General features: G+C 31.6%; 1 protein-coding gene across 1 annotated transcript in view; it reads left to right on the top strand.

Annotated features, from left to right (window-relative positions):
• The first annotated feature begins 11,121 nt into the window (after positions 1-11,121).
• The window catches only part of LOC129231625 (beta-1,4-N-acetylgalactosaminyltransferase bre-4-like), a 50,220-nt gene continuing 46,012 nt past the window's right edge, over positions 11,122-15,329 (top strand). Inside the window, exon 1 of the mRNA XM_054865991.1 lies at positions 11,122-11,182. Coding sequence (XP_054721966.1) covers positions 11,122-11,182 — 61 coding nt within the window. The remainder of the gene's footprint in view (positions 11,183-15,329) is intronic.

The raw sequence follows: 15,329 nt of genomic DNA, 5'->3' as shown, positions 1-15,329 counted from the left end.
GAAAGTCCTCTTATCGTTTTCCACCGTCCTTCTTTTGTATTTGTCTTTAATCTTAAATTTCTGTTAGTATCTGGAACTGGCATTTAAAATTTTATGGGTTCCCTCCGATTCTACCGCATCGCATGCGTGCGTATTTTTATTTATTTTTCTGTTTGGAACTAATATGATCGGAATTTCTGAATGAAGAGTTTGTTTTCGAATATACTAGTTGGTTTTGAGTGTGAAAAATTCTGAATTGGTCCGAAACTTTTACAAAAAAACTTCAATTGGGCGAGATCTATTCAATTTTCTTTTTTGTTCTGATATTTGGCAAAAGTAATAAGAATTAATCGTATATTAGGTCTTATCGATATGTGTTTTCTATTCTGTAGTACTCTAAGGCGGAACAAACCTGAATTATTTCAATTTGATCCGGTACATCGCTTTAAATCCTTAAAGGCGTAGGGCCACATAACCTCAAAAATGACCAAACTTTTCGATTTTTTTATTGTTTGTTTTAAAACTTCAGATTGTTTCAAACTTTATGAAGAAGAGGGTTTCCACGCTTAGTTTAATTATTTAAAAAGTTATTAACTTTATGTCACTCACACTAGGTGCGCTTTTTCTTGATTTCGAACTGTTTTTGAACAATCATGAATTTCTTATTGTGTTCACTTGACCGTTGAATGACGTATGCCTTTGATTTTATTTTTCTATTCTTATACTGTTGGCCCCACTTAAACGAATACCTTCGGTTTCAAGAAATATTCGATTAAGCTGGGAAATTTTATTTATCTTCCCTGGTTGACAACTTTTGCTTAAAACGTAATAATAAATCAATATCTAAGTAATAGAAAAAAAATGTTTTTGATTAAAAAGCGTTTTAAATAAGCTAAGTAATCAACAACATGTATAATAACTAAGTATATATAATACAAGTACATATGAAAATTATAAATATGCAACTTACAACTTGAGGTATTAAATCTACACCTTTTTTCAGTTCATATTTTTTGGAGAAAGTCCATAATAGTGGATTCCTTGCTCAATGTGTTTTGTGAACAGTTTTCTAAATTCAATTACCGCGTTTTACGTAATCAATAATTATCAATTTCTTATTTTCTGCAATGTTGATATTTTGTTGTGTTTTTTAATTTATTTATCGACTGTCTGTTGGTAATGGCATTGGTAACTATAGAAGAAACTAGATAGAATAATGGAAATGTTTTGATGGAAAATTAATGTTGTTTTTCCCGCCCGTCGTTTGCTGAAAAATGCTATTTTAAGTTTTTACGTCAGTAATTGCTCCTATTTATTTTTAACGTATTCAAAAAAATTTTCAGCAAAAATATATGTGAAAGCCGATTACTATTATTCGATTTTCCGAAGAAATTATTCGATTAAGCGGGGATCTCTAACATTACATCTTTAAATTTGGTTCCTAGAGATTTTACTCGATTAAGCGGGGCTGACAGTAATGCAGGCATCCATGTGCCTCGGAATCGAATTATTTATTAACGACCTTCTGGACTTTACACAATCCTTTTTACGCGAAAAAGGTATCCAGCACATAATATCCAGCATCCAGCCCCAGGCATTCATTTGACTTTTGACGTCAGGAATTCAAAATATGGTTGCGATAAAAGCCATTAGTAGAAAAAAGAAATTCCTCCTATCGCAATTCGCGATAGTGAAAACCATACTTTGAATTCAAGATCTCAAAATTTAAACTTTTAAAAAACTGATATATTCTTCAGTGTTTTGATTTTATGAAAGGGCATGAAAAATAATTATTGGTAAATAAGTAAGCGCATACAAAGATTCCAAAGAATTACATATTTTATTGAAATGTTTTACAAAAATGCTATGAATGTGATGTGACCCCTAGATATTGTGATGTAGTTTCACACAATAAAAATAATTAATTAAATTAAATAATTAATTCTAATTTTGATGTATGAAGAATGCACTAGCGATTGAGGAAACTGTGCTTCTGGAAAAAAAATAGTAACCAATTTTGTAATTTGAGATAAGGAAGCATGCTAAAACGAAAGTTAAAGCTTCTGCGTGATCATGTGCTCGTGTTGGCATCAAGAGTGTAATGTAGTAGTTTAATTAATGCTGTGTGTTGTTTATTACTAGTTGGCATGGGGTGGGTGTCTTGCCATTAAATTTAGGTTATTTACCTTGCATTTTCAAAAAATGCTCAAGTGGATATTTTTCTAAAACAATTTCAACTTTGAACTAGAAGAGAAGTTAGAAATGAAACAACTGCAATAAAGACTATCTTATATTGTTCAGCATTACTAACTGCAGTCCTCTCCATTGTATCTGTATAAATATTATTGATAAAACTTTATACAGCGAGCCCACCCGCTAAATTAAGGCACGAGCCGCCACTGGTTATATGTGATGAGTGTAGAAGTTTTCGTCATTAACGTTTTTTTCTCTCTTCAAATTTGAACTGCAGACATTTTATTATTGTTTCCAATGTGATTATGCTGTCATTTCCATTTACAAACTCACACATATATCTTTGTTTATGAAGCCAAGCTTCTTTTCTCAAGAAACTTGAACCTGTAGTTCTTTGATCTTTTCATGGCCTTTTCATAGTAACTGGGTTAGCTTTTTGTATGTTTGTCAATTAGATGGGGGGTGTTGGTACACGTTGGTTCGTTTTTCTACTATACCTTTTTATCTAATTGTATAATTAACCACTTGACGCTTTCGCCACTGCCTGACACGGGCAAAAGTTGCCAGCAAACACTTTGTTTTCATAACATTTTCTAGAAAGCAAGAGGTAATCTCCCCTCTTCTTAGTCATTCATCTCCCCACACAACTGAAGTTGCAAAAAGTAACTTACAAAAAGCCTATGTATTCGGGCCATTTCACAGTATTTTGTCCAAAAAGTGTTTGCAACAAAATTCATTGGTAATAATTTTTTTTAAATAAATATCTAAAATAAAATGTTTAAATTATGAGAATATGTTGGTTGTTTTGAATTTGCTTAAGGGTATTTATAGAAGTATGCAGTAGGGCTGGGGGAGGTAGGAAATTCTACATGGTGATGCATCACGATGTAAGTTTTTTTTTTTTGAGCAATCACAATTGCTTATTGCTTTTATTTGACTGTTTTGAGGTTCTATCATTTTATTTTCCTGCCAACACTCTCGCAGCATCACTGTCCACCGGCCCCTTCACGGTGCTGCTCCTCTAGCGAAAACACTCTCCAGGTTGCATCCATATCCTACACTCACACACATACATACACACACATACGCCTACATACACATACGCACACTCAAACACATACACACACGCATACATACAGACACCTACACATACACACACAACTACTAACACACTTCATGCCTGCCCACAAACACATATGCCTACACACACATACACATTCTCCCTCCCCCCCCACACACACTCATACACACAACTACCCACACACCTATACCTGCACACAGACATAAACACATATTCCTACACACACATTCTCCCCCCCACACAAACACTCATACACACAACTACCCACACACCCATACCTGCACACAGACATAAACACACATGCCTACACACACATACCCCCTACACACATACCCCCACACACACATAAACACACAAGCCTACATACACACACTCATGATTGCAAAAAACATAATTTGAATTCAAGAGGTGACAATTCAAATTAATTTTTTAACTTTTTTTTTTTTAAAGCTAAACATGCTAGTTTAAGTTTTATGAAATATATCCTAGCTAAGAAAAATTATGTATCATGCCAGATACGAATTAACAGATTATAAAGCAGTGCTAAAAGGTGCAAGTTAGTGAAAAATATAGAAGACATGTTTTGAGATGACAATGAGCCTGTTTTTTCAATGCAAAAAGATGTTATTAAATGAATGCAAAAGCATGCATTCAATTCAAAAGTTTCCCCTTTTCTCGCATTAAAAAGTTCCTTGTAATCAGTAGGGGGAGAGAGGGGCCGCACCAGGGGACACTCAAAGAGGATTTCATAGTTTATAAAAGTTATAAATACTTTAGTTCTGAAAGTTTCCACCAATATATTCTAAATTATATATAATCCGACAAATTTAACAAAAATAAAGTGCTCAATATTTCAGGGAAAGGGAGAGGTTACATATATCATTTTGGACAAATTTTGCATAAAATGGATTCAGTTTATATTTGTCTTCCAAACTTTTGCTACACCAGAAAAAGAGGAATGAGTTGTTTTTGAAAATTATATAAATTTCATATTTACATAGAACATTTGTAAAGTTACATAAAATACACCCCCACCTTAGTCATTCCATTCGAGAACTGCAGTTTCGTTCTTTTTAGCACTCATCAGTGTGGAATAGGAAGTAACCAAGCTAGAGGCGGAAAACCTCTTAAAGGAGTCAAGAGAGCCAAACAAACTGATAGCTAATGTACATTAGCTACCAGTTTGTTTGCTGATTTGATTAAATGTGTGTGAGGTTTTTTGGTAATGCCAAAATTATTTTTTAAATATCATATTTAACAGAAATTTGTAATAGACAATTTTGAGATATCAAAATAAATTAATTATTGAAAGGACTTGTAACCATACTCCCCAAATAAAAGAACTTCACTTTCTTCTTCATAAAAATCCAATTCTTAAAGTTTTAAACTTACAATATTTACAACATTGTATGCTATTAGAGTGATATTTGCATGGTATATATATATAGTAAGCTGATGAGCTGTGTTCTTACTCGTAAATGGTGGAAAGATTTGACATTATAATAGAAAGAATCAATAATAGGTTAGTTATAAATACAGGGTGTTTCTGAACTCTTGGGCAAATCTTTAACGGGTGATAGTACAAATCTGGACGAACAATATAATGGTAAAAATGAGGGTGGCAAATGTCTTCTGAAAGAGATAGGCGCTATTAAAATTCAGGATCTAACATTTCAAATGATCATAAAAAACGGAAAAATTGGTCAATTCGTTTGCTTTTTTCGCTAAAATTATTCTTATCAGTATTTTCTTGAAAATAAATTTTGAAGATATAGTTTTAAAAATGCCGATAGAGCTCGCTTTTGACTTTGAAGTAACGAACACCTATTTTTTGCTGCTATATTTGAATCTGATTAAATGTTTTCTAATGCTTGGAACCTAAACCAAAATCTGAATTGTTGGAAGTGATGAAGTAGCGAAAACTGAACTGTCTTCAAATCTACACTCGGTCACAAAAAAGATACATTAACCTAGAAGGAAACGAGCGATCTTCACGAAATCCTGAATGGATGTGGCCTATGACAAGATAAGGAAATTATTATAAATTCAGAACAAAAGATTGTTTTTTTTAGAAATTATACAAATACAAAAGTGTCGACCAGCAACAGGCTCTGGGCCCAGCTAGACTGGTCCTAAATAAAGGTCACAAAACCGTAAGTTGTATAACCTCTAGCAGCTATACAAGACAAAACACGCTGTGGTATGGAGTGAAATAGGTTACCTATGACCACTGAAACTAAATCTGGATTTATCGTTGAAGATAACATGTCTCCTGTCTGTCACAACCCAGTTAATCAAGTGCAGCAATAATCCAATCAAGAAATTGCAATCTATCACAATGGATGCCAGTTAGAGATAACAGCGTTTGTCAGTTTACTCAGGATTGTTTTTCTTGACAGGGTCTATTGGGGTAATTTGGGTATAAAAATTACCTACTTTGAAATTTCCAGTCCTGTAATAAATTTATGTATTCATATTTTTTCTTTTTCTTGTTTCAGCTGAGCATTATGACTTTCCAGAATAGTGTTCTACGAACTACATGTTAAGAGACCCATTTACATATAAATGGCAAACATAAGTCTCACTATACCCAAATTACCCCATGGATGGGGGAATTTGGGTATAGTAATGGTTAAAGAGCAAAGCATGGTTTTAATAACAATCTAACTCACTGTTTTCAAACTTAGGTTGAATTTAGGTACAACATAAATAATGGAATATGAAAACAAATTTTTTTATGTATTGAGGTGAATTTTAGACTAAAAATAGCACAATACGACAAGCCGTTAATGGACGGGAAGTAGTGTTTTGTTACAGATCATTTAAATCAACAAATTTAAACAACCTTTCAATTCATTTTTAGCATATATTACCTTGGGTAGTGAGGATGCGCATACAGGCCTATGCTTGTAGTCCAAATAAAATTATTTGTCCTTCTGATTAGTAAAATGTAATCAGGTCATTCCATGTTCTAATCAACCAAAAAAAAAAAAAAAAAAAAAAATTATTTTCAAATTTACCATCTCAGATTTTCATGAAAATTTCAGGGATTATACTGTTTGACATTCTAAATTCAGATCTACTTTAAAAAAAAATCCATCTTTTTTGGTTAATGAGTTATTAATTTTTTAAATGTGTAATAACTCACATTTTTTACTCATCTGTTGTGCTTAAAAATGCTACAATTTTAGTTCTATGGGGGTCAATACAGTTGGTTAACAGCTCATTTTAAAGAGAATTGCATAAGCTTTAATTTGACATGCAACTTGCATATTTCTCTTGAATTTGTAATATTTTTTTTAAATTTTAAAATTTAAATTTTTTTAAAGTTATAGTGTTTTTTAAAAATTTTGAAAAAAATATATGTTTTTTAATATGTTTTAATAAATACATCCTAAAAATTTCAGAGTGGGGAAATGATGGGATCAGCAGTTATAGCAAATAATGCAATGGTGCTACTTAGCATTTTTGTTTAAAAATTAAAAACACAATAAATAAATAAAAAATATTTTTTTAAATGCACAAAACTATTTTTAACAATTTAAATTTATTTCAAAATACACATGTTTTAGTTTTTTTAATAATATTATAAACATTTTGTAGCAAAACTATAAAGAGTTCAATTAATTAAAAAACCTTTAAATTTCAAAAAAATCTTAAATTTTGGTTATCTTTTATTCCTTTGAAGTTCAGTAAACATAACTAGCACAGAAACTTTGAGGATGTAATTTTGAAAGGTATAAACACAAAGTAGAATTCAATACCTAAAAATACCTAAAGAAACCTAGAGTGCCAAACCAGTTTGTTTGGCACTCTAGGCTTCTTTAAGAGGTTTTCCACCTCCAGCTCAGTCACTCCTATGCCGGGCTGATGAGTGCTATTAAGCACGAAACTGCAGTCCTCGGCTGGAATTGACTGCGCTGGCGGTGTATTTTATGCAAATAGTTGAGTTCCTAAAACTTCAGTGATCTTAGTTAATTTTGTCTTGGGGTACTTCTTTTCACTAAGACAAATTTTTTTATGGGAGTTTCATCAATTATTCCAAGACTTTCATTTAAAATTTCAATAGCTTTAGACTTTTCTGGAGTTGAAATTTCAGTCTCATGATCTGTTTCATTCAGAGCTTCATCTGAACTTTCTTTATGATCTGAGGTAACTAAAGGTAATTTTTGTATGGCTTTGCGGCAAGTATCATATTTTATAGCCTTCACTTACTTCCTTATGATGCTTTGATACATTATTACTCACAGTTCTTAAATTTTTCTTGTAATAATCATGTCCAGGCTTCTTAAATGGATTGCAGCAGTACAAAGAAATACTTTTTGAAGTCCCTGCTTCAGTCATGTTTTTTTTCTTTAAAGCTTGGTTAAAATGTCATTATTAAATTCCAATAAGCACTCTTGAAAATTTGCACAAAAATATTTTTAAATAATCAACTTTTATAACTATTAAAATATGAGAACATCTATTGAAAAACAAACAATTAAGCAAAATTTAAAAAAGCACAATTATCAATACATCAAACACAACCTACTTTACTATTTGAAAGCCAGAATAAGAATGAACAGCTTCCTTCAGCTATTGGACTTAATGCGTCACACACCTATTTGAACATGTCAGGGAGTGTTTCAACACGTGTGTAAACAAGCTGCTGCATGATCTGCCTGTTCTTTAAATGGTTTTAATGCATTTCATTTTCAATTTTTAATTATATTTTAATTTATATGATAATTTTAAAATAAAATGTTGCCAAATTAGAAATTGCTTAGTTAAAAATAAAATTAAAAAATAATTTTAAAGAAAATTTTAAAATAAAAGTAATTTTAAAAAGTAAAAGAAAATAATCTAAAAAAATGTCTAATAAAAAAACATATATATGTATATATATATATATATATATATATATATATATATATATATATATATATATATATATATATATTTTTTTTTTACAAAAAAGTGTCATTGCATTATTTGCTATAACTGCTGATCCCATCATGTCCCCACTCTGAAATTTTTAGGATGTATTTATTAAAACATATTAAAAAACATATATTTTTTTCAAAATTTTTAAAGGACACTAACTTAAAAAAAATTTAAATTTTAAAATTAAAAAAAATATATTAAAAATTCAAGAGAAATATGCAAGTTGCATGTCAAATTAAAGCTCATGCAATTCTCTTTAAAATGAGCTGTTAACCAACTGTATTGACCCTATAGAACTAAAATTGTAGCATTTTTAAGCACAACAGATGAGTAAAAAAAAATAAGTTTTTACACATTTAAAAAATTAATAACTCATTAACCAAAAAAGATAGATTTTTTTAAAAGTAGATCTGAATTTAGAATGTCAAACAGTATAATCCCTGAAAGTTTCATGAAAATCTGAGATGGTCATTTTGAGTGATTGATTGATTTGATATGGAATGACCCAATCTATACCCAAATTACCCCATGTCTTAAAATCATTAATTACATGAAAACTAATTCCGTTAAATGTTTCAATTCAATGCCAAATCAAAGTAAACATATAATGTCTACATACCTAAACTTGAAAAATATAGAGTCACAGGTTAATTAGCAGCACTATTTGAAAGTTGTGCGTTTGCATTGCATTGACATCTCCGAAAAGTTGAATTTATTTTTTATCAATTTCAAAAAGAGTGCTGGCAGCATTTTTTCAGCATATATTCATAAGTAAGGATGATGTTTTTCACTCTGAATTTTTATAAGTGTATCAAATGAATAGTTTTAATTTTGGGTAATAAAATATAACTTATACCCAAATTCCCCCCAACTACCCAAATAACCCCGACTACCATCAGTTTCTTGGACAGTCTTAAACGGCATGGAACTAATGTTAGTAACATTGTTTATAGGGTAGTGGATGCTTCTATGATGTGCAATCTTGAACACGATAAAGAAACTCCAATTAAAACTTTTTCAAATGCTTTACATGGCGTGGAAACTAAAAACATAAAATGTAACAGGCTGTAAATGGCACAATATTTCTTTTCTCTCCACAAAGTCAAAAGGAAATTGTCAAACACCTATTACTCAGTACTTTAAAATTTCAAATTAACTAGTGTGTAATAAGTTACAAAATACTGAATAAAAAGTGTACACATTCCAATTATGCATATTTTTGGGCAGTTGCTTATTAGAGCTTTTACAGAAAGTAAGTGCATTTTTTGTATTTTTTTTTTATGCCCGATATTAAGAATAACTCAGATTTAATGTAAAAAAGTTTCTTTTCCAATGAATTCGTTAAATCGAGGTCCGACTGTGCTATCAATGAATAAAATCACCAGATGAGAAAGTAAAAAAACGTACATGTAATACTTTTTTTAAAGCATGAAAAATTTTGTGCGTATGATGGCTAAGAAACAGTCATAAGAAAGGCTGCTTTACATCAGAAGCTCAAAATATTTTTTTCATTGAAAAAGTTTTACTTTCTACTCTGAATCATTTGTATGCACTATTTAGCAGTTATGTTTTATTAAAATATTTCCCCCTCACAAAGTCACTTCATAAAAGATTCAATAGTTTAAATATTCTTATGTTAACTATCATCAACAAAATACTGGTGCGTTCAGCCACTCACGTTATTTCAAACTTTTCCAGGGAGCAAAGGGATGTACTCAATGCAAATCATATGGGAAATTAAAAAATTTCATGGCAGACTCCTCCAAATGATTGGCATACATGCAACACTCCACTAGTGCTTTTGTGACACGAGCGACCCTTTACTGAAAAAGATTTTGCATCCCTAAATTAGATATTAAATCAAAAGTGAAACACATAGTGAACAAAAACTTGAGCCAAAACAAAAAAGCTCAGTTTTTAATTTATATTAATGTCATAACAAACTCGATTCCATTTCAGCATAGTACTTTGTTAATTATTTGCCCATTTCCTTTTTCATTATAATAATTAACATTTGGGACACTTATATTTTATAATTTTTTAAGGTTTAAAACAGATGCTCATTTTTTCTGATTGTTAAGAACTAAATGCCTTAAAACTAATATTAATTTTATTTATCATTTTATAAACGTGCAACCATAAAAAAAAAGCTTAAAAAAATTAAAATTTATTGTGCTTATATTACTTGTGTAATGATTCGATGTAAAATTGTACCTTCCATGAAAATAATCAATGCATTTATTTGTTATTGCTAAGTTGTTTATTTTTTATATAGAACTTTTTATTTACTGAAAAAATTGGACAAAATGAATAAAATCATTACCTGCTTGGTGGTTTCTTCTGCTGGGGTTTTCTAGGGTAGAAAAAACCGGACACTAAAGTATAGTTGTACCTCTGACCATGGGTTGTTGTCTAATTGACCAGGCAATTAGACAACAAGTATAAAAGGAATAATTTTATTCAGTAACATAGAATAATTGTACGTTATACAGGACAATGCAAGCAAAATAAATATGCTATTAATGATAGTATGTTAAGAATATTGTATTTCGGGTTTGCTTATCCGATTTTATGTGATGAAAAGTCCACTTCAAATGATAAATATTTTGATTGTCGAGCAGATCCACCAGCAAATAGAAGCATTTGGAAGTTTAGCCACAATATCTTCTACATCAATATCATACATCTTTTCATCGTCTCTTGTAAACGTGCCTCGTAAAATTGGTTTTCAAACCAAAGGGCTTTGATTGAAGCCTCTCCAGGTGTCATTTTCTGCTCCTTGATCAATGTTATTGTCCTTTCAATATTATTTTTATCAATTTTTTTTCTTTTGATTTCTGTCTTGCTTCATGACATTCTGTTTGGACTTTGCTCCAACTAAAGTAAAAGAAACACAAAGCCAGTTAATCTTGTAGTAATTTAAGAAATTAATTTTTACCATTATGCCCGCTGTGAGGGCTGTGTGTTATGCAATGAAATGGGTGGAACAGTACCTTTCTCCAGGTGCGTCCACACCCGTGCGTGGTTCTCACCTGACTCCAAAATGAACTGGGAATTATCACTGAACACCACCTTTTGCCAGTCAGCGACATCCCACATCGCTCTAGCTTTGCACCATTGTAGACAGAGTTGCCTGCATTTTGGTGTTTAAGGGATTACGCAAAAATGGTGCTTGGACTGCAGATTTACTTCCGCACGACCCTATAAATTGAGGAACAACTGCTACCCTTACATCTGCTTGTATAGTGGAACGAGTCACTGTGGGATCCAGGAGCGCTCACCGCACAATCCTTTTATCCTCTCCACTGGTTGTCTTCCTGGTCGCCAGACTTGATTTTTCGCATGTAGATGTCTACCATCCGGTGTCCACGGCCTCCAACGATTTCAAATGGAACACTCCGAAGGATTCTCCTCTGCAGCAACACGGTCTGTCGACTAGCCTGTAATTTTTATGTCTCTCAAACGTGCTTGACTGTGAGAAACGTTTTTTAACTCATCTACCTAGTATGCAGGGGTGTAGCTAAGGGGGGGGGGTTTGGGGACAACCCCCCCCAAAATGTTAGTCTCAAAAAAAAAAAGAGAGAAAAAGAAGAGAGAAGAAGAAGAAAAAAAAGAAAAAAAAATCAAAATGACTTTTTTCTGAGTAACAAAGGTCAAAAATTCACTTTGCCCCCCCCCCCCCCCCCCAATGCCATTGAAAATCTCCATGTGTGACCCTCAAGCATAAGACGCCTCCCTCTGCTGCGACAATTTTTTGATAATTGAGTGAAATTTGACACTTTGCTTTAGAAATGAGATTGATTTGTTAAATCCACGTATATGCAGCCTTTCTTTGTCATAGATTCTGTAAATTTTTAAATATGTTTAATTTTATGAGCCGCGCAGTGGGAATATAGTCATATTTCATTGCATACAGTCAAATCTGTATATTTCGAATTTCACATTAAAGAAAAAAATCGAGATAAAGAGGTTTTGAAATACGGGGTCTTAAAGAAACTTTTTATAGAAATTTGAAATATTATGGTGAAAATTTGAAATCGATAAATAAAGACAATATGGGCTCTTGATTAAAATTCCTCTTTATTAGTTTTGTTAGGTATTTATTCTATTATTACATTATTAAGTGCTTTATTGCGAGTTTAAGGAATCATTTTGACAGTAAAAGAAACTTTAAGCATATCTTTTTCAAGAAAAAGTCTTTTATTGCTTTTTGGTCCCTGATTTTTTTTTTTTTTTTTGGATTCATTATTTATCCTCTTGAGGTTAGCAATATATATATATATATATATATATATATATATATATATATATATATATATAAGAAGTAACCCCCCCCCCCCCCCGAAAGTCGGGTCTAGCTACTCCTCTGCTAGTATGCTTCACTCATTAAGGTTCTCCAACAATCAGGAGATCATCATAACCTTTTTAAATCTTAATTTATGCACTGGTTCATGTAGCACCTTTTTCCCGATTGCACCGATACCATAGGGTAAAGGGCGATGCACATTGATGTCAAATTTGGATCATTTGCACATCAGATGTCACTCTTCTTATGTGCGAAATTTCGCGATTGTAGCTTTCTTCTTTCTTGGGGTACTATTTTCAACGTTCTTGAGTGTATGCTGCTGATAGGGGTGTTCCAAATATCTGTTTGCTTATACACATCCTGGTGAAAAAAACAGTTTACTTATTTCATTCATTCTTGTGGTCAGGATTGATTCAAAGTTATGGTGCTAAGCCGGACAGGTACTTAATACAAAACTTATAAGTAATAAATACAAAAACTCATATTTCTTAATTTCCTATTCCCAAAAATTTTTTTATTCGGCACATTTTGTTTCAAGTTTCGGCAAATTTGGTAACCCACTTGCAATAGTATCTTAATTTTTTTTAAAAGCAAATTTAATGATAATTCCTAATGTATTTTCTCAGTGCTTCATTTTTTTACCATCTGTATTTCAAGAGACAATATGAGTTGGGCGGAGGGGGGGGGGGGTAACGTCAAAAAATTTACTTTTTTTACAAATTTTTTAAAGAAAATTGTTTGTTTAAATCTATTAGAACCTTTTGTTTATTATTATGTATGGTTTTAAGAATATTCTATAAATTTTTTATCAAAAAGTATCCACAGACAAGCCGGTGACAGAGCTTTTCTCATAGCACCTCTGGAGAAAGATGATTTGCGGTGTTCACTGTACCTCGTCTGACATTTATCTGAAATCAAATTCTATTTGAATTTAGTCAAAGTATTAGTAAATCCTCCATCCTACCTTCTCAGACCTTTTTTGTTTGACTTAAAATTCTTTGGCAGCCATTTGAAGTTAAAAGGGCTACTTTTCACAAAAAATTCCACTATTTTTTGTTAGTAAAAAGCGATTAAAAAAAAAGCTCAAACTCAACGTAGGGGAGAGGTTTTGTTATATTCAGAATGTGTGTAAAAAATTTGAAATGGATCAGTCTATTGGTTTTAAAATGGGAGTTAACACCGACTTTGAAAAAGTGGTTTTGTGAAAAACGTGTTTAGAAACTAAAAGGCATCAATTCCTGCTGCATAGAAGACAGTCCCTGTAGCAGCTTTGATTTCCTTAGCCTTTTCATTTTTCATTATTTATTTATCTTATATTTAACTAACCCCAAGCAAGTAGCACTGACATTGTGAGCGTCCGCAGCTGTTAGAACAGCTACATTCTTCGGCAGCTGTCAGAGCTACAGTTTGAAGGAGTGGAGACTGAAAACTTGATAACTTTGAGAATTTTGGTCGAAATGACTTGAAATTTTGGGAATATATTTTTGAAATGTTTATATAACTACAAGACAAAATAAAAAAGAAAAAATCACTTTTTTGAAACTGCAACCCCCCCCCCCTTAAATCAAAAAGGATCCTTAATCCGTATTTCAGATTTGGAACTATTTTTTTCTAGTAACTATATTATATTAATTATTTTGTATCTTATGGTTCTTTTTCTTTTTAGATACCATTCCTTTATAAATGAAGAAGATGAACGGTTCATTGAAGGCTGCATGTTTCGCAGAGTTACATATGTCTATAAGTATAAATAAAAGATTACATAGAATAGCAAAAACGCCTGATATTGCTTAGTTCAGATGGTTTATCCTGTGAAGTAGAATATTTTTTACTCTTCATGAAAATCGACAGCAAAGTTAGAAATGTGCAAAGCGGATGCAATATATCAGTTCTGTTGCACTATAAATTTCTGTCGTTTACGTACATGGAAAGTGTTGGCTTTCTGTATTTTGCTTGGGATAATTGCATTTTCAGTGGATTTCATAGGATTAAAGCAGCCTATCAATAAAATAGTATCTCCTGAACTGACTTTTATATCCTCCCCAAATGATAAACATGGGGTAACTGATGCAAAGGAATTTGAAAAAAACATTTCTATATTAATAGACAACAATAGCTCAGTTATAAACAGTACTGTGTATATAAAAAGTAAGGCAACTGTTTTCGTGAATTCAACTCAAAGTGCTGTGATTCAGACAAAAATTAGTACTAGTCAGAATGAAGTTAAAAAAGAGTGTCCACCAGTGCCTCCCAATTTAGGTAAGATATTTATTGGTTAAAACCTTCTGTTGCAGATGATTCATTCAAACTTTGTTTTATGTGGATTTGTATTTTCTAACTGTTTTTTAATTTTATTTTATAATAAAATAATCTTGTTATTAATTTGTGCAGTCTGAAAAAAAATGGTTAGTAACATCAAATGTTTATAAAGTAAAATGTTATAAACCATAAAAATGTTGTAGTACAAGTGAATCGATTATTTCAGAAAGAGTATAGGTCACATTTTTTTCAAAATTGATTTAGCTGTTTTTTTATACCATATTTGTATATAGAGAAATCAACTAGTGTAGCAGGGAAGTCGATCCTTGTACAACAAAGCACTTTATTTAGGGATCAATTTTCATTTAGTGCAGAAAAGGCATAAGTTCTGGACTTATGCCCTTTCTGCACTAAACACGAATGAAGGAATAGTAAGATGCAATGCAAATGTATGGCAAGATCATAGAAGAACTAGATTTTTTGGCGTAACGAAATGAAAACAAATAATTACTTTTATCTTGCATTATTACGGTAATGGTAGGCTCTTTCAGTTAGGGGGTAAGTGTTCGAAATTATGAAATGTGC

Source organism: Uloborus diversus, chromosome 10, assembly GCF_026930045.1.
Source record: "Uloborus diversus isolate 005 chromosome 10, Udiv.v.3.1, whole genome shotgun sequence".
Classification (NCBI taxonomy): Eukaryota; Metazoa; Arthropoda; class Arachnida; order Araneae; family Uloboridae; genus Uloborus; species Uloborus diversus.
This window is presented reverse-complemented; position numbering and strand designations above follow the sequence as displayed.